At 32.6% G+C, this 25688-nt stretch overlaps 1 protein-coding gene across 1 annotated transcript in view; it reads left to right on the top strand.

Annotated features, from left to right (window-relative positions):
* Positions 1-9513, top strand: part of LOC143073452 (zwei Ig domain protein zig-8-like) — a 56741-nt gene extending 47228 nt beyond the window's left edge. Inside the window, exons 3-7 of the mRNA XM_076249012.1 lie at positions 2086-2299; positions 5180-5215; positions 5709-5996; positions 7626-7649; positions 8676-9513. Coding sequence (XP_076105127.1) covers positions 2086-2299; positions 5180-5215; positions 5709-5996; positions 7626-7649; positions 8676-8815 — 702 coding nt within the window. The 3' untranslated portion in view covers positions 8816-9513. The remainder of the gene's footprint in view (positions 1-2085; positions 2300-5179; positions 5216-5708; positions 5997-7625; positions 7650-8675) is intronic.
* Positions 9514-25688: the final 16175 nt, after the last annotated feature.

Below are 25688 nucleotides of genomic sequence, written 5' to 3'. Positions count from 1 at the left end.
CCATATCCATATACTGAAACAACTTAGTATGGATATGGATAGTAAACTGCACATTGCCTAGTTTTTTCAGTATATGGATATGGATAGTAAACTGCACATTGCCAGAAAACAAAGAAATAGTGATGGCAACGTTAAATACGTTAATATAGTAATGCAAATAGACAGGAAATAATAAAAAATAAATCAAAAACATTGATTTACAAAATTTTAATCTGCTAACCGAGTCCCTGTGGTTTTGAGTACTTAGATTTAATAACCATATACTTATATAATGTCATTATTATTGGTCTCACAAAGCCAAAAATATGCGTCAACGTTTGACTGTTTAATAACGAAGAACGTAATTATGCATAGTTTCAAATATCCATGCTAGAATTCTGACATCGGATCATCTGTACTTCTGATGTAGTTTTGTAGTTTGACCGGATTTCCTCAATAATTAAAATGTGTTTGGTGATGACATGTAATCGATGTTCATTACTAAAAACACCGAGTGTGACTGCAATGTAAATTTACACTATAGAAATTGACACGAAACGGGGCGACATCCAGACGGCTACAATAATGAAACTATCATATACTAGCTGGTAATTTTTTTATGAATCCTGAGAAATTGTCATTTGCCATTAAGTTTATTTTGTTTTCCCGCCATTTCTTTTACTAAATGAGGTGGACATTAACCTTATTAGTATCAACCGGTATTAGCGTCAGATAATCCTCTTTCATATTTTGGAATTAAAAAAAAACAATTAAAGCGTACTTGTTAATAAAATAAACGGTACCAATTTTTCTTGCACCAGATGCGCATTTCGACAATACATGTCTCTTCAGTGATGCTCGTGGCCAAAATATTTGCAATCCAAAGCATAAATAAAAGATGAAGAGCTATAATCCAAAAGATCCAAAAAGTATAGCCAAATCCGTGAAAGGAATCAGAGCTTTGCATGAGGGAGATACATTCCTTAATTTATAATAATTTCTAATATTTTGTAACAGCAAATTTTAATAACACAATAAATCCGTATTTTCATGCCAGTACCGAAGTACTGGCTACTGGGCTGTTAACGTAGATGTCCTTTGGTGTTAATGGAAATGTATGTATCATCGCCAATCCTATTCATTTCCTTTCAGGCTAATATTCTAACACTTGACAAAACATTATCTACCTTTCGCGGTTCTCCATTTTTTTTTAATCTTAGACCATTATTCCATCAGGATTGAAAATACAACCTAATTTTCTATCTTTTTCGAGTCATCATTGAATTTTGTGACCAAAAATAAGAACATAAGACATTTGCGTTGTTCATATGACTTGAGAGTCTTTTAAATATAACTTATAAAGGATCACCTTTCTAGGATCAGAAAAAATCAAAATCATACCTGCAATTTTTAACATCTTTGTGTTTGGTCTTTGGGAGTTGTGATACCACATCTCCTGATTTGTAGTAAAGAAAGTAATAATAAATCAAAAAAATTAAGAAGACCGGTAACTGTTTGTCATATCTGTTGATTGACTGTTGCTATCATGTTACATACCATATGTGACTATATATATAATTATACTCAGGAGAGAAAGTTTGATAGCATGCATATGCGATTTATACGGAACTGAACGTCTATATTCCACATCAATAGAAATCAAAGCAATATTGATGCCAACACTAAAATTTTAATACAAATGCTCGATAACCAATTCCCGTCTTTTAAATGACACAATGTCTATACCATGTGCCACGATTAAAGTTGTCGGGACAAGATGTACCTGAATGAAATACAGATGACGATTTGACACAAACAGAAAATCCTATCTAAGAACAATTAAACAGATTATTGATAAAGCTAAGCGTATGTGAGTTTCTTGATTTGGAGTTACTAGATCAATCTAGTTGGTTTGGTACTTAAAACCTCTTTGATGTCGTTATTTTAAAATAGAAAGAACATCCAATATAAAAAACATCAGCTCAACAAAAGTATTTATAAGTTTGAATAGACATGAATCGTCGCTAAAACAAACTGCTTTATGTTTGGTGCCCATTATTGTGCATTTAGTTTGCTTTCGTCTGTTTAGAACATTTAATATTTCAGGTTATTTGGCGTAAACTTCCCGAGGAAAGTCCTATAACTGTTGGTGAAACGTTGTTCCCACAAGATGATCGTTTCTCCGTAAACCATAATTCAGAACGGAACAACTGGGATTTGAGCATTCAGGATTTGACATTCGGAGATACGGGGACATATGAATGTCAGGTCCCTTCAAAAGATAAAACTATAAGACAACATATATTTCTTAGAGTTAAAGGTAAGTTTGAACTCCGGGTTTGTTTGAATGTCCTTGTCTTGAAATATTTCATAAGTAACGTTAAGGAGCCTCTGGCCTTTGTTAGTCTTGTGTTATTTTAACTTTTAGTTTCTTGTGTACAATTTGAAGTTTAGTATGGGGTTCATTATCACTGAACCAGTATATATTTGTTTAGGGGCCAGCTGAAGGACGCCTCCGGGTTCGAGAATTTCTCGTTGCATTGAAGACCTGTTGGTGATCTTCTGCTGTTGTCTGCTCTATGGTCGGGTTGTTGTCACTTTGGCACATTCCCCATTTCCATTCTCAACTTTACTTTATATTAAAAGAATTTAACTATATTGGTAACGTCAAAAATGCTTTAATGTTATCTTTATAATGATTTGCTGACAAAATACTGTCAATGAGAGTGTCAAGATAACGTGAGGTCACGCTTGAAACGCTTGCCATGCCGACAAGTGGCAATGTGTCAGAGTTTTTCTTTATTATTAACATTCCTTTTGCATATGAGGTTTTACTGATTTATCCGCTGAACATCAACACGGGGATGGTGTATCCGACAAGCAGTAAGGCGGGGATTTTGTGTTAACCAAGCAATATCAAAGGGAGTATTTATCTGCCGACCAATAACACGTGCATTCTATAACCGCCGATTAATGACACAGGGAGTATCTATCCACAGAATAAGAAAGAGGATTATGTAGCCGCCGATCAATATCATAGATTTTATATATCTACAGAGCAAAGCCAATATCACATGGATGATATATCTGCCGAGAAATAAAAAGGGATGATATATCCGACGACCAATAACACAGGGAACTGCCGACAAAAAACAGGGTCATTATATATCTACCAACAATAACAGGGGCATTATTTATTGGCCGACCAATAACAGGGGCATTATATATCTGCCGACCAATAACAGGGGCAATATATATCTGCCGACCAATAACAGGGGCATTATATATCTGCCGACTAATAACAGGGGCGTTATATATCCTTCTAAAAATAACACGGTTATTATTATTGTATGGTCTGAGCAATTACACGGAGATTAACATGACTGTATTTCTGGTGTAAGTCTTAATTTGTGCAGCAATTGTCATATTTTTCGAGTGTATTTTTCTGCAACGAGCCCAAATTGTCATATATGAAATTGAAATACATTTTTTATGAAATAACTGAATCTTTGAGTTAAATAAAAATAATAACAGGGGCATTATATATTCATCGAAAACTAACATGGATATTATTCGTTTATGGTATGAGCAATTACACGGAGATTAACGTGAAGTTATTTCTGGTGTAAGTCTTTTTGTGCAGCATTTGTCATATTTTTCGAGTGTATTTTTCTGCAACGAGCCCAATGGTCATATATTGAAATTGAAATACATTTCTTATGAAATAACTGAATCTTTGAGTTAAATAAAAACCAATAACAGGGGCATTATATATTCATCGAAAATAACATAGATATTATTCGTTCATGGTATGAACAATTACACGGAGATTAACATGACTGTATTTCTGGTGTAAGTCTTAATTTGTGCAGCATTTGTCATATTTTTTAATGTTTTTTTCTACAATGAGCCCAGTTGTCATATATGAAAATAGTCACAAGTTTATAATATGACCAATATGTCTTCCCGTTGACTATGATACATTTTTGTACTATAAACTGAATTAAATGTCACTGGCAAAACAGTATAAAATTACTCGCTGTAACAGAAGTATAAAGTTACTCACGCCTCACGTTCAAATAAATAGGTTGTGTTGACCTTGGGTTGTTGTGTCGATCTCGGATTATTGAATCAGTGGTGTTAACCTAGCTATATTAATACATTTTTTGTTTAATGTGGCGTTTCATTTCACAAATTCACAAACGACACAATATCACAATAGTAGGAGGAATAATGACAAGGCAAAGCTGATCACGTAACTGAATTCTAAACGAATGAATTTCATTAACATTTCATTAAAACACAATAAAGCGTGCTGTACTTGATAGGTTAGGAGAAGTTTATCAAATATTTTATGGGTTCATTTTAATCTCCGTGCTATAAAACACATCTTCTCAAGATGAAACTATTTTTTTTATTTAAAAGCAATTGCTTCTGTGATTTGCGAGATAAATCTTTCTTGATATACTGTTTTTTTTTCCATTGACAAAGTTGGCATGGCATTCACATTTGAGTTATTATTTAATGAATGGTACAAAGGGACGGAATTAATCGGTTACAATAGTGGAACACAATTATTTCATCATTCATATGATTTTCTGATTTTAGACTCTTCCTATGATGTAAGATTAAAAGAACCGTTTAAAACTAATCGTTCTTCCCTTAGAAATGAAATTGTTTGGTTTTAAAACAACATACACGGACAAAAACTTTATATTGCGCGCCTGTTCACGGGGAACCTTATTTGCGACAGTTTTTTGGTAAAGAACATTTCAACACGAACGACTGTAGTCAAGTTCGATTGTATGCCTTTTTTGTGTCGCTTTGTTGATATATTTGTTTGTTTTTATAGTAATTAAGATAATAACACAATGTTGACTGCTTTTTTTACCTATTATGTCTGTTTGTTCTTCACACATCGTTGTCCATATAATGGAATTGTATGCGAGTGTCATATAAGTGAAAGGTTTAGCTAGCTATAAAACCTGGTTAAATCCAACATTTTATACATAAGAACATACCTATACTAAGTCAGGGATATGCCAGTTGTTATTTGTTCGTGTGATGTGTTTAAGCTTTTAAATTTGCCATTTGATTAGGGATTTTCTGTGTTGAATTATCCTCAGAATTGGGTATTTTTGTTATTTTACTTGTTGCTACAGTAATTTGCCGTTTTCTTACAATGCTTTGTTCGTTTCAGCTCGCCCAAAAGAAGACAAGACAGAACCTCCTCCAGGTATATGTTGTAAAATCTCTTTCTGTTCTACGTCTAACACATTAAATTTTACTTACACTGACAGTTCCCCTAGTCCTTCCAAAAAAGAAGTCATTAAACAATATTCCATAGCACTGATCAATTGTTCTATATACCACATAGGTATGATATTAATAATGAATCATAAACTATCGACCTAATAACAAGAAAAGAAAATACCAAAAAAACTATTGACCTCGATGATAAGGAAAACCCACACAGTATGTTGAGATATGAAAGACCTCTGAAACCATTCAATATCAAACCAAAATAATTTCAGCAGATGACAACAAACTACTTGTAAGCAACTGGACTACATGATCCTAGCTAGTGATTGAAGACTGTTGTGATAAATTAACACAAACATGCATTTATATATTATATTTTCTGTTTAGACTAATAAATTCAATATGATTAAGTTGAAACACTATAAACCCTAAACATAAAATAGATTCAATCTGCTTACTTTTTTCAGTCATATCGATATCAGGTCCAGCCCTGACGCATGTAGGTGATACATTGGTAATAAAATGTAGCGCCACCTACATTGGAGTGGCTAGCATTGATTGGTTCTTTGATGGATACCTTTTACAATCAAGTATTGAAGAAGGGATTTCAATTAAGGACAGATTTTCAAGTGTTTCAAAGACAATACATAGTACACTGCAGATAAAGAAGGCCACCATGTCCAGTTCCGGTACATATACTTGTAGATCTGCAGATCAATATGTAAAGGAATACAGAATTACGGTTCTCAGCGATGGTGAGTTGTGTTCACAAATAACATTACATTTCTGTAGCACGTACTCGGATTATGTAAAAAGGTGTTTTAGGCTAAGTAATGATATTTCTAAGAATATCTTGCTAAAGATGTTTTTAAAGGTTATTTTTAATTTGTCTTTATCATTTGTAGCGAACTTTTGTTTAACTTTTGATTTTTTTTATTTCCAACAATTACAACATATATGTTCCGGACCATATGAGTATTTGGACCATAAACGTACGGTCTTGACCATATGGGTATATACTCATATGGTCCGGGTAATTAGCAAGTTTACAGGTAACACCTAACTCTTATAAGGTATAACCCTAATTGTAGTTGTCACGTCATTAAAAAGACGATATGAAAGGTCTTTTCATTATATTATATTAAAAATAAGCAGTTTCGTGCATTTAATTTTACTCACTAATCACTACAGTCAACACAGTTTATACATATAGTCATTACCGACTTCTTGTTACGAGTGCGTGCCAATATGTCGACTTAGGTAGATATTTCCATAATTTCTTAATGCTGTTATGGAATTTCCCGATACCTCGGTATCACTGCACGCAGGTGATAAGAAGGCTAGCTTTCTGCTCGAATGCAAATGGTGTAATTGCAAAGGATCGTGCACAATCAAGACGTGCAAATGCAGTAAAAGTTATGTTACCATGTGGAAGTAAATGCCATCCTAAGCGTAAATTTAAAAATACAATTCGCGATGAAAACTAACTGTGTCAACTATATTTGATTTTTATATAGCCTTTGAATTATAAAATTAATAAATTTGCATGTCAACATCATTGTTGTTTTTTTTAGATAAAGTTTATTAATATTTGAAAAAATATCTATATGGTCCAAATACTCATATGGTCCGACCCGTTAACAACCAATCCAGTATATATACTCATGTAGTCCGACCATACGCTTACGGTCGGACTATATGAGTATACGTATATGGTCATGACCATACGCGTATGGTTCAAATACTCATATAGTCCGGAACAGATACATGACATACAAACAATATAATACATATAAGATATTGATATATACAATGTCATTATTATAAATATATCTTAATTGGAAATATTTTACATTTTCTAATGGAAAGATAAAGATTTGGTTTTTTTTAATTATAAAAATTAACAAATAAGGCAGAACTTTTATTCATTAGTTCTGGAAAGCACTTTTTACGATAACATCTGGATTAACAGGTATTAAAACACATGCATCCAAGTGTCATTTCAAGATGATACTTAGAACTAGATTTAGTTTACATTTTAACAGTGATAATTTAATATTTGAGACATAGATGGAGGCTTACTAGACAAATATTAGAAACCGTAATCGTAACAACTTCTCAAATAAAACAGGTTTCAGCATCGAACCTCTTTCTTGTAAAAAAAAATCAGTAAAACTATTAAATGTACAGTACAGTGATATATAAATGACTCCATCATTGATGCATAATAAACAGTCGCATGGAATTTGAAATGTAAATGCATTGTATAACATTTCCAGAACATGAGACAATTTATTAGAAAACAAACATCAGTGTTGGTAGATATGTATGATATATTAATGTTTGGAAAAAAAAATACATTTATCTTTTTTTATATATTTCAGTGAAAACAAATAATAAGAAAAGAGGTATGTAAACTTATTATAAGTTTGGCATTACACGTTCAATTTGATTTTATAATATTCCGAGGGTGTACATTTTATTAATAAATGTTTACTGCTGTGTTTGTCTTGAACTAATCTTTGAATTATATTAACATCGACAGTGTACTTATACATTTATGTGTCTTCTACAAACTATATACAACAGGGGCGAAAGATACTAGAGGGACATTCCAACTCAACGATCGCAAATAAACTGACAACGCCATGACAAAAAAAAAAGAAAAAAAACATAGACAAACAATGGTACACAAGACATAAATATAGAAAACTAAAGACTTACTAACTTAAAACCAACAAAAAACTTGGGGTGATCTCCGGTGCTCCGGAAGATTAAACAGATCCTTTTCCACTTGTGGCACCCATCGTGTTGATATTGAATTGCCGATTAATAATTATTTTAATTATACAGCAACTACGGTTTCAACTCCATCAGGCAAAGTTGCCCTGGTTGAATTTGGCTATATTTTTCAGGTTATTTTTTTTGGTTCATAGCTCTACAATGTTTTTGGTCTTTATACATCATTGACTTTCAAATATTCGGCTTTGAGCGTTCTTGATGAATGTTTATGAAAAAAGCGCTTCGAACGCATGACATTTATAAAGAGTTGCTTCAATTTTTCATATATAGATTGTGTTTGTTTCACATTATGAGGTTTGTAAATATTTACCATATGCAGAAGTATTGGGAACATATTTAAACATTGGAGCTGCGTATGTGAAAAGGGAAAGAAGGAATCAGATGAACACATAATTCCTATAAAACCAAAAGCAAATGGGGGCAATTTTGATTAATTTAACTATACAATGAATATTTACAGTTTTATGTAGACGAAACGTTCGTCTGGCGTACTAAATTATAATCTTGGTACCTTTGATAACTATTTACATGAACCTACAAAAGGAAGGAGATTTCATTTTCATTTGTGACTATATCTTAAATCTATGCTTGTTATTTAATATAATGTATGTTTTCTTTTCTCTCTTTTTCAGTTATTTCAGATTCTTTAGGGAGGGAATCGTCAACATCCGGTCATAAAAGTAATACCTCGTCACGTGTTTCTATCAACTTCCCAATCATATACTTTATTCTGATCACATGGTTTATGCAGATTAAAGACAGTTTCATTTGACCTTCACCTTTTATGATCCTAGTGTCACATGATAACACTATTTGGCGTCTGGTCTGAAGCCTTCAAGCAGCATTCATTAATTCTGTACATTACATGTTCAAAGACAGAACTTGGGTATTGAGTAGTAAAGTCAGCAGTACACTTGTCTCATCAATATCCACAACAACAACAAACACAAAAAAAACACACCACTTTATATGATAGAATTTCTCTGTTGATGCTTATGTGATAAACGTAGAGCTTAGTAACAAATTAGTTTGCAATTTATATCTTAAGCGAAATAAAAATCTGGCTTTTGAAGAAAGTATTTTTAAACATAATGGGTTCTTGCTAATTAATCAGGTATTGGGATGATTCAACTACATGTTGACTTTACTGGTCTTGTGTACTTTTATTTCTTAGATCAGAAAATGTTTTTAAAAAATGACACTAAATTATTATAATGTTGCTTTACGAAATAACTTATGTCGTAACGTTCTTTGTTATTATTTATCAGTAGATTTATGCATTGTTCATTCAAAGTTGTTAATGTAACGGCGACGATATGATCGACTTCAAAGTCATCTAGCTTTTATTAAACCGAAAGGCTTCCCCAAACTTATGTCTACTTGGAAGAAGTGCATAAAATACTTTATTTGTAGAATATTGATGACTATTTCTTCAAGATGTTACAATAAAAGACTAAAACAAAAGCTTTGCTCTATGTTTTGTTAATTTATTTCTTTTTTTTTCTATTTTTCTGCGTGGTAAATTTCCGTTTTTCCTTTCTTGTTTTTTTAGACTGTCCAAAATGTTACTGAAAACAATTAGAAAGTATTAAAAGTACTTTTCTATTTTACAAAAAGTTATTTGTGTTATACTACAGATGAAAACAGAGCTTGCGAAGACCAAATAATAACTACAGCGTACCTGCAATGTGGTTATGGTAAAACAAAAGTGCATGCTTAACATAGAAACGGGCTTTACAGTCTAGTTATGATTGAAATATATTAAAAACATTGTGGAACCTGGTTAAAATATCTGGTAAGGGATAGAAAGTAGTAAACACATTATGAATACCCGCAAAACTGTCTGGTTAATGATACTAGTAGATAAATGTAATGATATCTGATTAGGGATAATAATTTGCAAACAGTATAGATACCGGCTTAAAAATCTGGAAAACAGTATACTTTTTTTTTAATCCAGTTTATATATAATACAGTGTATGGGACATAAAAACACAAAAAATAAAACACTAAGAAATCATCCATCTAGGAACATACAAGGGAAAATTAATGTTTTCAAATGAAGTTAGGTGTTGTTATATTGTTGATTATATTGTTTTGTTTTTTACTCAATTAAGTTGATTGTAACTCTACATCATTTCATTATTTTATTGTATATTGTTTCCCATTGTGAAAAGTAAATGCTATCTGATTTGGTCCTTTAAATCGCAAATTTACAATTATTATCAATATAGCAATTAGCATCTTACAGGTGTTTAAAAGATCTTGATATTATTTCAATATATTTGAATTCTTTTGGCTTAGGCTGAGTATTAAAAATTTACATGATTTTCAGTAGAATTGAAAAGTTGTACTTTTTTTGTAATTTCAGGGGCCAAATCATGGATCATATCTTTGCCTACAAATAAAAGAAAAAAGTTTTAATTTATTTCTATGACTTTTCAATGATGGGAACACAACCGTTTTTCTCCAAATTCCTTTGAATTATTTGAACTTTTAATTTTAGAACAAGGTCAAAATAATAAATAGTACAGAAACACTACAATACACACGCCAGATAAAACTTTCAAACCGGCTGTACCTGTTCTATAAACCAGGAACCTGAGATTCAGTGGTTGCAGTTTGTTGGTGTCGTTTATAAGTGTTTCTCGTTTCTCGTTTTTCCTGTCATTTGTACGGCCTTTTAAAGCTTTTTATTTTTGATCCTCAATGTTCTTCAACATTCTACTAGTTTGGCTTTATAGCTATTTTGATTGGAGCGTCACTGGTAAGTCTTATGTAGAAGAAGGACGAAAGATACCAAAGTAGACGAAACGATCGTCTGGCGTATTAAACTATAATCCTGGTATTTACAAATTGTGACTTGGACGGAGAGTTGTCTCATTGGCACTAATACCATCTTATAGCTATGAAAACATACAATTAAAAACCGACACATGATCGTGATGATACATTCCATGGCTTTCGGGGCTATTGAATACAAATTAAAAAATATGTAACGTATACATCAGATGGTATTAGTGCCATCAAGATGTATACGTCAAGGAGACAGCAACTTTATGACACCAAAGACAAAATGACATTTAGAGGTCAAATAACAACTTTCAACAACAGACAAACATACAATTATATGATATGTCAAGCTCTACATCGGTCTGAGTAAGGAAAAGGTGTGATTTCATGTGATAAAATGTTTACCATCAAAACTCTAATTAATTACAATACATTATCTAAGATAAGTACATGGATTTTTGATGATGTTAAACCACTTTTTGGAAGTCAGGCTTTTAATTTATTTTTATTTTGTTTTAATTTTCTATCAGTATAGAAAATAAAAAGTTCAGAAAAAAAAACATGACTCATGTTGAACTAAATGCAATACATTGGATAATATATATGTGTGGATGAAAAGGAATAATTTTGTACCACATATAAGTTTATGTCCGAAGACAACTATATTTTCTTAATGAACAAAAAGGTAAGCCATACTACACAGAGGAACAAGTGATCAGTATGCTGGAGTTTATTGTTGACAACATTTTTGTTGAATTTGGAGGTAGTCCTTTTCATCAAATTGCCAGCATTCTTATCGGAACGAACTATGCGCTTCTCCTTGTCGAGCTTTTCTTATTTTCATATAAATCGGAGTTCCTTCAGACACTTTCAACCACAAGAAAATCAAAGAGGCCAGGTTATTTAATTTCCCTGTCAGATATATTGAGGATTTTCTGTCCATTAACAATCCGGACTTTTCTAATTGGGTTCTATTAATATATACCCCAGAACTAGAAATTAAAGAAAACACAGACACGGCTTCCTCCGTCTCATAGTCATCTCAGTACTAGAATCTACAACATATGAGACGATTTTAATTTTGATTCCACACCTTAGTAGCAATATACGAACTTCACCTGTATATGGGATATACATTTCCCAACTAATTCGGTATTCAAGAGCTTGCAGCTCCGACTCAGACTTTGTAAAACATCAACAGTGTCTGAATAGAAAGTTGTTGAATCAGGGGTATGTCAAAGAACTTTTCGTTCTTTTTTTTTCAAAAAGTTCATTGGCAGGTACCGATACCTTGTTGATAAATATTCCGTATCAACTTTACAAAAACCGTAATACACGATGGTCTTGAAGTATAGATTATGGGTACTGACGTTGTTTATTGTCTTAACAACGTGTTATATTATTCTTTTATTTGTCTTTATGAATATTGCTTTTATTGTTTAGTATTGTTTTGGTAATATCCATAAAACGTGACTCGGTACTTAGTCATTCCTCACTGTGTTTTTGTTCTAATAATTTTTGTATTCTTGTCTTTCATTTTTGCTAATGTGCTTTTTCTACATGCATTTTTGTGAGTTTTTTTTTTTTTTAATACATATGACGTGGCTCTGTACTTATACATCCCGTCATTGCGTTATTATTCTATGATATTTTTCTGTATTCTTGTCTTTATTGTTTGATAATGTGCTTTGTCTATAAGCCTTTTGGTGTGTTTTTTTTTTTATATATACATATGACGTGGCTCTGTACTTATACATCCGGTTATTATGTTATTGTTCTGTTGTAAATTTTTGTAAACCTGTCTTTCATTTATGCTAATATGCTTTGTCTATATGCCTTTGTGCGTTTCTTTGTTACATATTTATGTTTTTATAGTAAATAAGATTATAATACAAATGTTGATTGGTGTATCCCTATTTTTTACATTTTTACCTATTATGTCTGATTGTTTTGTTCACAGATGGTTGTCAATATAATGGAATTTGATGCGACTGTCATGCAAGTGAGAGGTTTAGCTAGCTATTAAAACAGGTTTAATCCACAATTTTCTACATTAGAAAATGTCTGTACCAAGTCAGGAATATGATAGTTGTTATCCATTCGTTTGATGTGTTTGAGCTTTTGATTTATCCATTTGATTAGGGACTATCCGTTTTGATTTTTGAGATCATAATTTTTTATAATTTTACTTTTTCTTTTAAAAAGTGATAATCAATGCATGATTACTTATATACTTGATATACTACAATCAGGTAATCAGATCTTTAAAATAAAAGGAAAACAATATATATCAGATCAAATGAAGGATAACAGTACTGCAAAATAACAAATGACAGTATAAAAACATTTAAAAAAAGTCACAAACCTAAAAGGAATATACGTTTTCTGGTCTTGCTACAACAACCGTATGGTATATACTCACTCATATAAGTCGCATACATACGTAAAAACTTGTTGTCAGAAGTATTAATCAGCCATTTAAATATGCAGCAATGTTACAAAAATAAAGTATTGGCTTGTGACAAAATAAAACTTGGCTGGGTAATCATACAGACGGGATCCAAATTTACAAGAGTGGATGAAAGGGTACATTTAGGGTACGTTTAATCATTTAGAATGCAAAGAGCAAAACGCCATCAATCATTAAAAAAAACAGGTTCATTCCAAATACTCTGGTTACACTTAGCATACATGGTCCCCAAGTTCGAACCTGGGCATTGGTATCGTTAGTTATAACTGGTAAAACAAACCAAGGTATTTTCTACCTATGTACTTATATTGATTATGAGGGTCGGTTGAAAACAAAACTATACGACGAAAGAGATGATTTTGACTTCCCAATTTTCAATTTAGACCAAGAGTTCCAAATGGTGAAGTTGAAATCATCACTTTGTAAATTTTACGGACGCCATCACGGGTTTGTTGACCGTTGTGGAACATCCGTTTCACAGATGATATCGGATATGTTCCTTATGTCGTAGCGACAATCCCGGTCCCTATTCACGAAAGTGACCTACCGAGTATAATTGTAATAATTGTAATTGTAATTTGAAATAATATGAGCAACGCGACGGGTGTCGCGTGTTGAGCGGGATCTGCTTACCCTTCAGGGACACCCGAGATCAGCACTAGTTGTTAGTGGTGTTTGTGTTGATGTTGTATACCCTATTTGTGACATTTGTACCTATTGTGTCTGTTTGTTTTGTTCACACATCGTTGTCAAGATAATGGAATGTGTTGCGACTGTCATACAAGTGAGAGGTTTAGGGCTATATAACCAGGTTCAACCCACCATTTTCACATTTGGAAAGGGATTACTATAAGTTGTAATAACTTGTTTCCCAATCCACTTTAAATCAATATGTTTAAACTAACCCCGCTGCATGTATGTGCCTATCTCAAGTCAGGAAACAATGAGACAACTCTAAATCCAAGTCACAATGTATAAAACGTTAACAGTTATAAGCCAAAGTATGGCCTTCAACACGGAACCTTGGTTCACACCGAACTGCAAGCTTTTAAGAATCTCAAAAATACTAATATTTATAAAAAGTTAACAATTATAGGTCGAAGTACGTCCTTCAACACAGAGCCTTGGCTCACACCGAACAATTATCATGTTGTAAAGAGACTTTACGGAAACACTTGCATGATGAATTATATAATTTGATATCAAGTCTAATATGTTTTGCAAGCAACATGCAATATGTATATTACTCAATGAGATATAAAGATTTACTATTTATAACAAGCAACATGCAATATAAAAATAACACATTAATGTATCTTTAATTATGTCATTTACACATTTCCTCACATCAAACAGATCAAAGACATACTGGATTTAATCATCAAGTCGCTCCGAAATACAGTTACTGTTAGTGTAGTTGCTTTGAACACTTGGTTTTTTTTTTCTTCTCAATATTTTTAATTTCCAAAACGTTATTATATTGGTGTTTATTTAGTTGTAAACTTGTAAATTAGTTTATAATGGATGGATGCATGTGTGTTTTAAACCACGTGCTAAACGGCCGTGCAGCAAAGTATCAATTTCAAAGTATTTTTTGTTTGACCCGGATAGGATATAACTAATTACCTTCCGCGGAAAAGTTGGGCACACTACTAGAAGACAGACGGGTGGGTTTCTGTTCATATAACAAACCAGCACTTAGCTTGTTTTACAACATATATATATATATATATATATATATATTGAACAATTATGTTGATACAAATGATTCTTCTTCACTGAAGTGGTTTGCTCATTAAAGCTAATTCTCTACCTTATAAATCTTTCATTTAATGACTGTCATAGATCAATAGTGTAGGAAGGTGCCTTTAGGTCTAACACCATAATTATGTCAAATATTGACTATGTACATCTTTGGCATATAATCGTTGAATTAGATATAGTTAGGGTTAATTCTATACAATAAGCTGAAAGTAACTAATGCGGCTATCTAACAGACACTCGAACAAACTAAAGGTAATATACAAAGCAACAAGATTAATTATTTCTTAAAGTTACTACCGTAGATTTCAGACAATGGCAAGGACGATTGTAGGAAATTTATGTCGATGATAATCCCAGAAAAGGACCGGTTGTTTTATTCCTATTCCAATTTTCCTAGCAAAATTTGAAACAAATGCTTTTTGAATTTTGGTATCTTGTTGATGATGAAATGTTGTTCCGAAATTATGTTTGGCTTTAAGTTGATACTTTATGGCGATTCCGTGCGTTTTGGTATTTCCTTTTTAATTCTTGGTATGTTTTTCTGATGGCACAGTTGAATTTAAGAATAATTTTGAAATATCAACATACGACAAAAAGACGATTTGAATTCAGTCTGTTTGGGATTTCAGCTTACTCAATATGCAGAATATTTCTCCAAACTTGTATCTTTCTATGCTATAATTTTTTTTCAGTGTGTTTTTGCTTACATTAAAGCTACTCGTGTTCTTGGTGGTGGGGATAATGACAACTTATCATGCTTACATTAAAGCTACTGGTGTTCTTGGTGGTGGGGATAATGACAACTTATCATGCTTACATTAAAGCTACTGGTGTTCTTGGTGGTGGGGATAGTGACAACTTATCATGCTTACATTAAAGCTACTGGTGTTCTTGGTGGTGGGGATAATGACAACTTATCATGCTTACATTAAAGCTACTGGTGTTCTTGGTGGTGGGGATAGTGACAACTTATCATGCTTACATTAAAGCTACTCGTGTTCTTGGTGGTGGGGATAGTGACAACTTATCAGTGTAATGCTATACTTGTTCGTGTAATTCCGTTATGAAACTGTTGATATGTATACCCCTTCTATAGGATGTTGACAACTATATTTTGTTATAATAACCTTGCCAAGAATTTAATATGACTCAGCCATAAAATAAAAATATTGCAATTAATTTCAAATAAGTGCCCTTAAATTATTAATGATATCACAACAAGTGAAATTTTGCAATTAAAATCTGATTTAGTACTGGTTATAACGTGTCATTCCAATCATCGAATGCACTGATTGTTGTTTTATTGCAAGTTGTATAATTCTAGCCTTTGATCGAATATGATAGACAGGAACGTTTTCCGGATAGAATTCCTGCTAATGACATTTCAAATAAATTGTAATGTGGTTATAATTATACAAATGAAATGTCAGCGGTTTCGAATCAGACATGATGAGATATGGTCACTGAACAATAAACATTCAGTTGAGGGTAATAGGTCCAAATAGTTGGACCAACATGCACATGCAGAGACACGTATAGTTGCTTGTGTACTTCAGTCCTATACATTTATTATTTCTGTCTCATGTTCAGCAAACAAAGTTTTTTTTCATAAGGAAGCAAAACTGCAGCATAACTGAATGACGTTGTCTTTGACCATTCTTTTCCAAACATGCCAAGATAAAATACAAAATGGTCTTGGCTTGAATCTTAATTTTTATCTTAAATTTAAATGATTGATTGATTGATTTTTGTTTTACTTCTGTTCATGCATAGTGAGGACATAAAAGAAAAATAAACCCATGGCAGTATGTGGGTTATACAAAGTAGGGTACAGGGTCATCCTATGAACCACTCAATGGGATGTTTTAAATGTTTTTTACGTTCAGATGTGTGTGAACGAGGATGTTCGGATCGGTTATTGTTGCTTGTCAATCCCAAACAGTCAAACGACCGTCTCTTTGACTGTTGCTGTTACTGTTTGATGGAAATGTCTATCGATTACCATTTGTGTATACCCTAGCTGCCTCTTGGAGTTAAACAAAATCACCATATATGACGCACACTGATATATCTAATGATCTGATATAACATTTTTAAACAAAAAGTGTTTCGGTTGCAATTTTTATGTCCCGTTTATGGGCATTATGTTTTCTGGTCTGTCCGTCCGTTCGTTCGACTGTTCATCCGTCTGTCCTGCTTCAGGTTAAAGTTGTTCGTCGAGGTAGTTTTTAGTGAGGTTGAAGTCCAATCAACTTGAAACTTAGTACACATGTTCCTTGTATAATCTTTCTAATTTCAATGTCAAAGAAGAGATTTTCGCGGTCCACTGAACATAGAAAATGATAGTGCGGATGGGGCATCCGTGTACTTAAGACACATTCTTGTTTATTATTTTTCTAATTGACAGGATTCGTAACTAGAGTTATGTCATCTGTACAGAATTTGACATTTCTTAATCTGGAAATGTCAGGTTGCTTAAATCGAAATCTTTGACCAGGGTTTTTTTTAACAGATAGTCAAACTTGATAGATACCTTTATCCATAAAGATATTTTTATTTTAAGGAATAAGTCACTGATTTAAACAAATAAAATAAGAAAACGCGTTCTGTGGTTCTGTGTAGTCGTCATATTTACTTTGTATTTTCCTTATCATATCCTAAAAGCAGTTTTCGCGTTATCTATCACCAACATTACTCTTTTGTATAAAGAACACAGTTTTTATATTTGTATGATTGAATTAAGTATTCGACGATTGGTATTTTCGTGGGTGTCAGATTACAGATCCAACCTGAGGTCAAGTCAGCACTTCGGATGTTTGTGGCGCTTTACTTCATCTTTGATATCAGTGAATAGTTTTGTTTGAATGGCACCAATTACTCTGTTGCCAGTTGTCTAGAATTGATTGAAAATTGACTTTTCATGACACTGCTCTCTTGATTACTTTCGGAAACTACCCTATCAAAGTTGATTTCTAGACAACCATGTTCTATAAAGTTTCTGATTACTAACGTTACCAGAGTCAGATAACACAACTACGGCAAACATAATTGTGATTTGAATTATTCAACTCGTTTCTCTCTTCCTCTTTGACAAAAAGGTTCCAATTACGACATTTATATCAATTTTAGCTGGAGAACTGTATCTTAATGGTCTTTCTTCTTATAGAGATCTGACCAATTACCGACATCCATATATTGTCTGGTTATTATATTATGGTTTGTCTGGATGGTATATTATTGTTCTCATCTTAGTCAATGGGTCTAAATTGAGAAGATAAGTGCAAAACAAAATACTAACAAGTTTATTTGTATTTCAAATATACACATAATTTACTCTGATGATGATTGGGTGATTTGTAATATTGGAATTCAGAAAGTAGGAGAAACTTCAAACAAACCGTTAGTTAGATAATGCTACAAACACAAAACTTTCTTATTATAAAATTATATTAAGTCTGATGTCACTGATCTTTTATTTGATTTCATCATTCGAGATATCTATTTTTGTCATATTTCCGTACACGTGAACGTGGGTCTCATTTGGGTCTAAGCATAACGCGGGATTGCCGATTTTTGTAAGCGTGACACGTGAAAGTCAAATTATTGTGTCGTGAAAACGGGAAATGAGAATTGCTTACGTATATAGTGTAAGCGGGATACGGGAATCTGCATAAACAGTAAGCGGGATCCGGGATCGGAAGCCCCCAATTAGACCCCCGTGAACGAGTCATGTAGCTCTTCGTGTGTTCCAATCACTATTATAATTCTATATTATAAATATCGGTCTATTTCTGAAATTAATTCTTACATACTTTTGATTTTTTAACCCTGTCTGCTAACATTGCCCATGTGAAATTTTAAAATTGTTTGTATAAACATTGAACGATAAAAATATGTGACGTATATAATTTTCTAACGTCAGACAAGCGAATCAATGAATGATAGATGTTTTTGTGTTCTGTTAAATTGTTCCTTTTAAAAAAAAATGTTACACGATGATGACTGCTGTACCCATATTTTGACTATATTATTTATTATGTCTGTTTAGTTCACGCGTCATTGTAAATATAACGGAATTTGATGAAACTGTCAACAAAGTGAGAGGTTTAGCGCTATAAAACCAGGTTTAATCCACCATTTTTTACATTTGAAAATGCCTGTACCAAGTCAGGAATATGACAGTTCTTGTCCATTCGTTTTTGATGTGTTTTGCCATTTGATTTTGCCATGTGATTATGGACTTTCCGATTCGATTTTCCTCTGAGTTCAGTATTTTTGTGATTTTCCTTTTTTCTAACTAGATTGCACTTGGAACGTACCAAAATAAAAGAGTGTTTCAATAGAAATAGAAGTCAATATTTGTTAAATTTTAGTTGAATAATCTTCAACAAAATACATGTTTGTGTTATTTTCTGTTGGTTTTTCATTCTTGAATTTTTATAACTATAGACCAACAGTCATTGAATTTGATTTTTGATTTTGACAAGTACTTTGAGTAAGGGTTGGCAAATGAACTAGTGATTCTACATCATGTTGATATGCTTTACTTGTTTTTGACATTGCACAAGGTCATATGTTTCTCAGACTGTTTATGACGTCTTAAAACTAAATCTGTTGGATGTATATTGACTGATACTTAATCCAGTAGATGCTTACTGATTGATACTGTAGTCTGGGAGAACATAACTTATTTATTAGTTGTAATTGGCTTTGACCTAGCTTTCAGTAACTGCGAGTTCTCTTATATCGATGCTTTGTGTCTATTGTTTTTGATTTAATGGTTTACGTCATACAAGTACTTATTTTTCGTTACTATAAATACTTCAAAACTCATATATGAAATGGTGTGGCTTACATCGGTGGAACAGATGACGATGTTATGAAAGTAGTTTGATGACTGGCAATATAAATGTGATGATTATGTCGTGTTTGTTTCTTTGACGCATACTAAACAGCTCTGTTTATTCACCTCTCAATACCTTTTTGTTTTCTCGGATGTTGGTTGATGTCACACATATTTTCCAATCAATGTTTTATTATAGATTGACAATATTTTAGAACCCTCCCATAGTCCACAAACATTGTGCATATTATTAAAGTTTAAAAAGAAACCAATTAAAGTATTGAATGTCCTGCAGTTTTACAGAAATAAGAAATAAAACTGGACAAACTTTGCTCAAATACAAATCATAATGAAAAACAACAATTGTACACTTTGTTTACGGAAAAAACACTTTTCAGAGACTTTATATTAATATAAATCACAGACGATATAACAGAGTAACTACAATGTACGATATAAAATTTCTTATAGAAGTGTGATGGTATCTGAAATATGTTTCGGTCAATTCTTTTATTAACTAGAATCCAATATAATAAGTGATTATAGAGTCTTGTCCAGGTTATAAATCGTTTGTTCGTTCATTCTGATGACTGCTGTGATACTTATCAAGATGCCCTCAGGTCTAACAGATATTATCTTAGTACTACTTGGGATACGGTAAGCATTTAGTAATAAACGATGGTCATTATTGGCCTTATATTTATGGTAATATTGCTTCGATCGACAAATACAAGAGTTGATATTAGGACAAATAGCTGTCTAAATAACCGACTCAGGATAAAATCTAATAACAGATTGGATTGTTTCTGTTTCTATTGGGTCGGTTAATTATTGTCTCTATAGTCTATAAAACAGGTTATCTAACTTGTTACTGTAAATATGCCATAATTTTTATTCTGTAATTTTTATTTTGTGTTTACATATTCATCATTATAATGCGGCTTTCTAAATGAAATTAAAAATATAAGTTTATTCACATAAATTGATTGATTGATTGAATTTAACGTCATACTTTAACATGAACCCTACATTGTACTTGACCAACATGCTAAGCTGAATTGCAAGATTTGGAAATAAGTAAACGGTTCTTTCAACAGTCATATCTTATCGGATTAATACCATAGTTATTTCATAGAGAATAATATATTGTATTGTTTTTTCGACGTAACCATAACTCTATCATAAAGAAATTATAAGTGTGTGTAAGTAAAACCTTTTCTATGTTACTCCAGATAAAAACAAACGATGTCTTATAACTTGGCGTTGTGTTTGTAGACTTCAAACTGAGGGATTACAATCTATCCTTTTAATTCAACACAGCACAATGTGTAATTACTTAAGATTCTTGCGGTGTTTGTGTCATTTAGTACAGTTTATATTTCCCCAATCTTTAAAGTTGTATGTAACTAGTTTTAATTCTTGTGTTTGTATAAGTTATCAAATAAATATGTAAGAAAGATATTCAGAATGTAGAACATAAATTCTGTACCAACTACCAGTACAAAGATATGTATGATTGATACTGTTCAGAACAGAGTATACGACAATAACCTCTCATTAAAGTCTTCTTTATTCTCAAGTCTTGGTGGTTTTTTGCTACAATATTAAGAGAAACGATACCACACACGTTCCTGGTATTTTATTTACTGTGTCGTGCAGATTTTTGTACATTCAGTGGTAAATTCTCAGATCGGATTTTATCAACTTTGTTCTACCACTTCAAGTAGAGCTGTCACAGGCTAATTACTTTGGGTTGTTCTGATAGAATAGATTATAGAAACGGGATTTTTTTTAAAGAGACAACCCGACCAAAGAAATTTCTTGCTGTACATCTGGTAAATTTATAGGATTTCGTTGAACGACATATTGGTCCTTTTAAAAGGTTGTTATACGTTTTGGAGGTAATCTCGTGCTCTATTGTAACGAATGGACAACTACTGAACCTCAAACGGAGGTTTAATAGATCAAAGGTTATGGTTTTTTTTCATGTTGATTTGAATATCGTCAGTATATGGTGTACTGATTTCGCATGTTGGGGAAATGTTAGAACTTCTCCTGACCTTATTCATACAATTTCCTTTTATTAAGTGCGCCAGTGGAGTATTCTCACACAGCTTCCTAACCTATAGTAGAATAACTACGCTAGTGGAGTATTTTGACTTAATAGATATAGGAAGATGTGGTGTGGGTGCCAATGAGACAACTCTCCGTCCAAATAACAGTTTATTAAGTAGCTTTCTCTAAGCTATAAGATATAACCGGCCTTCATTAACTGTACTAGTAGGACTTTTTTTAGCGACGTCGATATACCGGTGGTTTAGGGACGAAATCAAAAGTTCAATGAAGGATAAAAAACTTAATTCAAATAGTTTTTTTCACTGACCCCCCTACCCCCTATTAACTTAATTTGGGAAAAATTGATTGACCCATATGGATATATGTAAAAATCAATGTCGGATAACCAAATCTTGCAGCAGTTCAACCCCCACCCCCAAACTATTTGAATTAAGTTTTTTTATCTTACATTGATTTTTTGGTGTCGTCCCTTATTGTTCCAGTGTTCTATGGATCGACAACAGACTTTAGAACATCAGACATTTAGAAGGTTCCCACTGCTCTATATAGATCCTTATATAATCAGACATTTAGAAGGTTCCCACTGCTCTATATAGATTCTTATATAATTGATACATAACAATCAGAGGTTATTTAACTCGTATGATTGCTATTATATTTTCACGGTTCTCTCCAGATCCAAGACGTCTGTCTGACTTCATAGGATGATAAAATGTCTTCTTGGTCAATAAGTTGTGATATTATCTATCAATAATGATTATAATTGAAAATAATGAATGCTCTGAAGTTAGCTATAATTAGATCTTCACGGAAAAGTTTTAAATACATTACTTAGACAGAGATTAATATCAGCTAATAAAAGCCGACCGAAACCATAAACAAGATTATAAATACTACAATAAAGAACCATATTAGAGTTTTACATTAGGAACATTAATGCTGCTATTTGTCTTATTGAAATTACATCCCAGAGTATACAACAATTTTCTTTTCACTATTTTGTTATGATGAGCTTTCATAAAACTATATCAATTTTATCAATATTTCCCCTCGCCTTTAATAAATTTATGATCGGTATATATCAGGGTGAACCAATTCTATATTCATTTTATCATATTCTCCAATAACTTACAAAAGCAATGATGATTCTCATTACATTTTCAAGGACTATACTTTAACTTTACCGATAAAAACTCTTGGTTCGGTAACTTCTGTGAAGATGGTAAATCTCTAACAAGCAACTATATGGGATGTGTCTTTTGCAAGAATATGAATTAATTGTTCCCATTGAGACAAATGGCCGAAACCATAGAAGCTCTGCCAAACTCAGATATCTAAATATTAATGAACGATTTCTACAGCATATACTTTAGTCAGTGGCAGTGGCAAGCCGGACAAATAGCATTTGTACGGGTTTTCGCTATTTGTCCGGCCAAAAATGTAATGATGAAGATATAACATCGTGTTTTGAAGGTTTTAAATAAAGCACGAGTTGTTTTAAAATATATTATCTAACATCATTTTATGAAAAAGATCTCATTCTAATAATAAAAAAAACTATACATTTGATTCAGATTTTTTTGTTCTTATATTCTAAAGGAACTTGGGTTAGGGAGGGCAGAAATGATTCTCTCTTTTGTTCTTCTGCCTATGAATTTCCTGTAAAGCAAATAGTCGAGCCAATCATTATCGGCTTCATCTTTGAATCCAAAAAATCCTGAATTTATTGTTTCTGTGAAGTTTGGTTAAAGTAAGGTCCTCATATGATTATGTACGATCCTTCATTTAAATTGTTCGGCGATTTTTATTTCATTGGAAATTAGAGAAAAGGTCAGGCACGTGTAACCTGTCCCCAAAAGTAGGTTTGTGTTTTCGATAAGATTTTTTTAGAAAAAAATGTGTATTAGATACAACAGAAAAAAGGGGGGATTCCCCAACCCTGGTGTCTTATTCCCAGTCCAGGCATATCAGTATGTTTATATATCTCCGTTGTAGTATAACTGAAAATAATGCATCCAAGCAAGTTTGATATAGTACTTTTTTCCGAATGCGTCCATAAGGTAAATGGGGGTAAATCATCAATTTCACTTTGATTTCAGGCTTATTCCTCACAGTTAACTTAACATGTATACGCTATTATTGTTCTGGAATCACTCCTGTAGACATTTGTTTAAAGCAATCACATTCTCTCTATGACATCTCTAGATATAAATCACGATCTCCAATTCTCAAAACGTCCATTGCATACGCACGTGTGTTATCCGACACCGCGTATGTTATCCGACACCTCATCCGGGACACTTTCCGCGTCACATGACACTTTTATTGATATCGAAGGTTTGCGCATCTGCAGACGGATGGCCGGACGAATAGAGATTTTTAACTATTCGGACTAGCCGGACGAATAGACACTCCGTATACTTTATACCCTACAAAGTTACGGTTAGACAAACACACCAGACTTTGTACATTATAAAGTTATGGAATGGCAAACACACCAGACTTATAAAGTAATGCAAATTGAAAGGCAACTTTTTGTTAGCTTTACTCAATACACTGAGGGAAGCCATAAAGCAACCAGTAATCGATCATACACTGAATTAACCAAAAACCGAAAACTGACTGTTTTATTTAGCTTGTATTCGAATAATGTTTCTTTCCCACGTCCTACAACTATATTAAAATGTCTTTGTTTTTTTGTTCCCACATCATTAGACTGAAAAGTAGCCAGGTAACTTATTTTTATCCGAGGTTAACGTTTGAGACATCCAAGACTATAAAATGGCCTTTCAAGTCCATAACAAAGAAATGTTACGGTCAATATATAAGGAGCTACATTTTAATAGAAGAAATTAAAACATTTATGCTTTGTGTTTTATTTGTTAAATCAATCATGACTGTTAGACACCAGTCACAGCATTTCACCTTTAAAGAACAATATAAAAACGAGGAGGAAGATACCAATGGAATAGCCAAACCCATCAGTCGAAAACGAACATACTGTCATGGCAAACAGTCGAAAAACAACCGAAAGACAAACAAAAGTGTACAATAAACAACGAAGAAGACAAACGACTGAGCGACACGAACCCAAGCAAAAGTGTAATATATATATTAAGAATTTCATACCAAAATTGTTTCATTGACATTTGACACTTAAAACGTATTAATCATTCGGTTTTTTTTTCTGATTAGCTAAAGGGTGTTCGGGCATAACAATATATAAAAAAGAATATGTGGTGTGATTGCCAATAAGACAACTCTTCACAAGAGACTAAATAACAAAAAATAACATCTATTGGTCACCGTACGGCCTTCAACAATGGGTAAAGCCCATACCGTAGAGTCAGCTATAAAATATCTCGAAATGACAAATGTAAAACAATTCAAACGAGAAAATACCTGCCTAATTAATGTACAAAAACAAAGTGTATGAAAAACAAATAATTATTAAACACAACAAACGACAACCACTGAAGCAGAGCTATTTGGTTTTCTTCCGATTTCAAATGGTCAGCGGAGTTAATTTTTATGCTACGTACAATAATGTACAGAACGAAACATTCGAATAGTAAACTACTTTAAACTTTCCATGATTCTCTACTTCAGATCAGACTAAAACAACCAGCCATGTTATATAAAGTTATTGCACTGATATTGGAATAAATGATCGAGGACACATCGCGAAAGCAAATTTGC

This window comes from Mytilus galloprovincialis, chromosome 4, assembly GCF_965363235.1.
Source record: "Mytilus galloprovincialis chromosome 4, xbMytGall1.hap1.1, whole genome shotgun sequence".
NCBI classification, from domain to species: Eukaryota; Metazoa; Mollusca; class Bivalvia; order Mytilida; family Mytilidae; genus Mytilus; species Mytilus galloprovincialis.
Note: the sequence above shows the minus strand (reverse complement) of the source record. Positions and strands in the feature narration are given on the sequence as shown.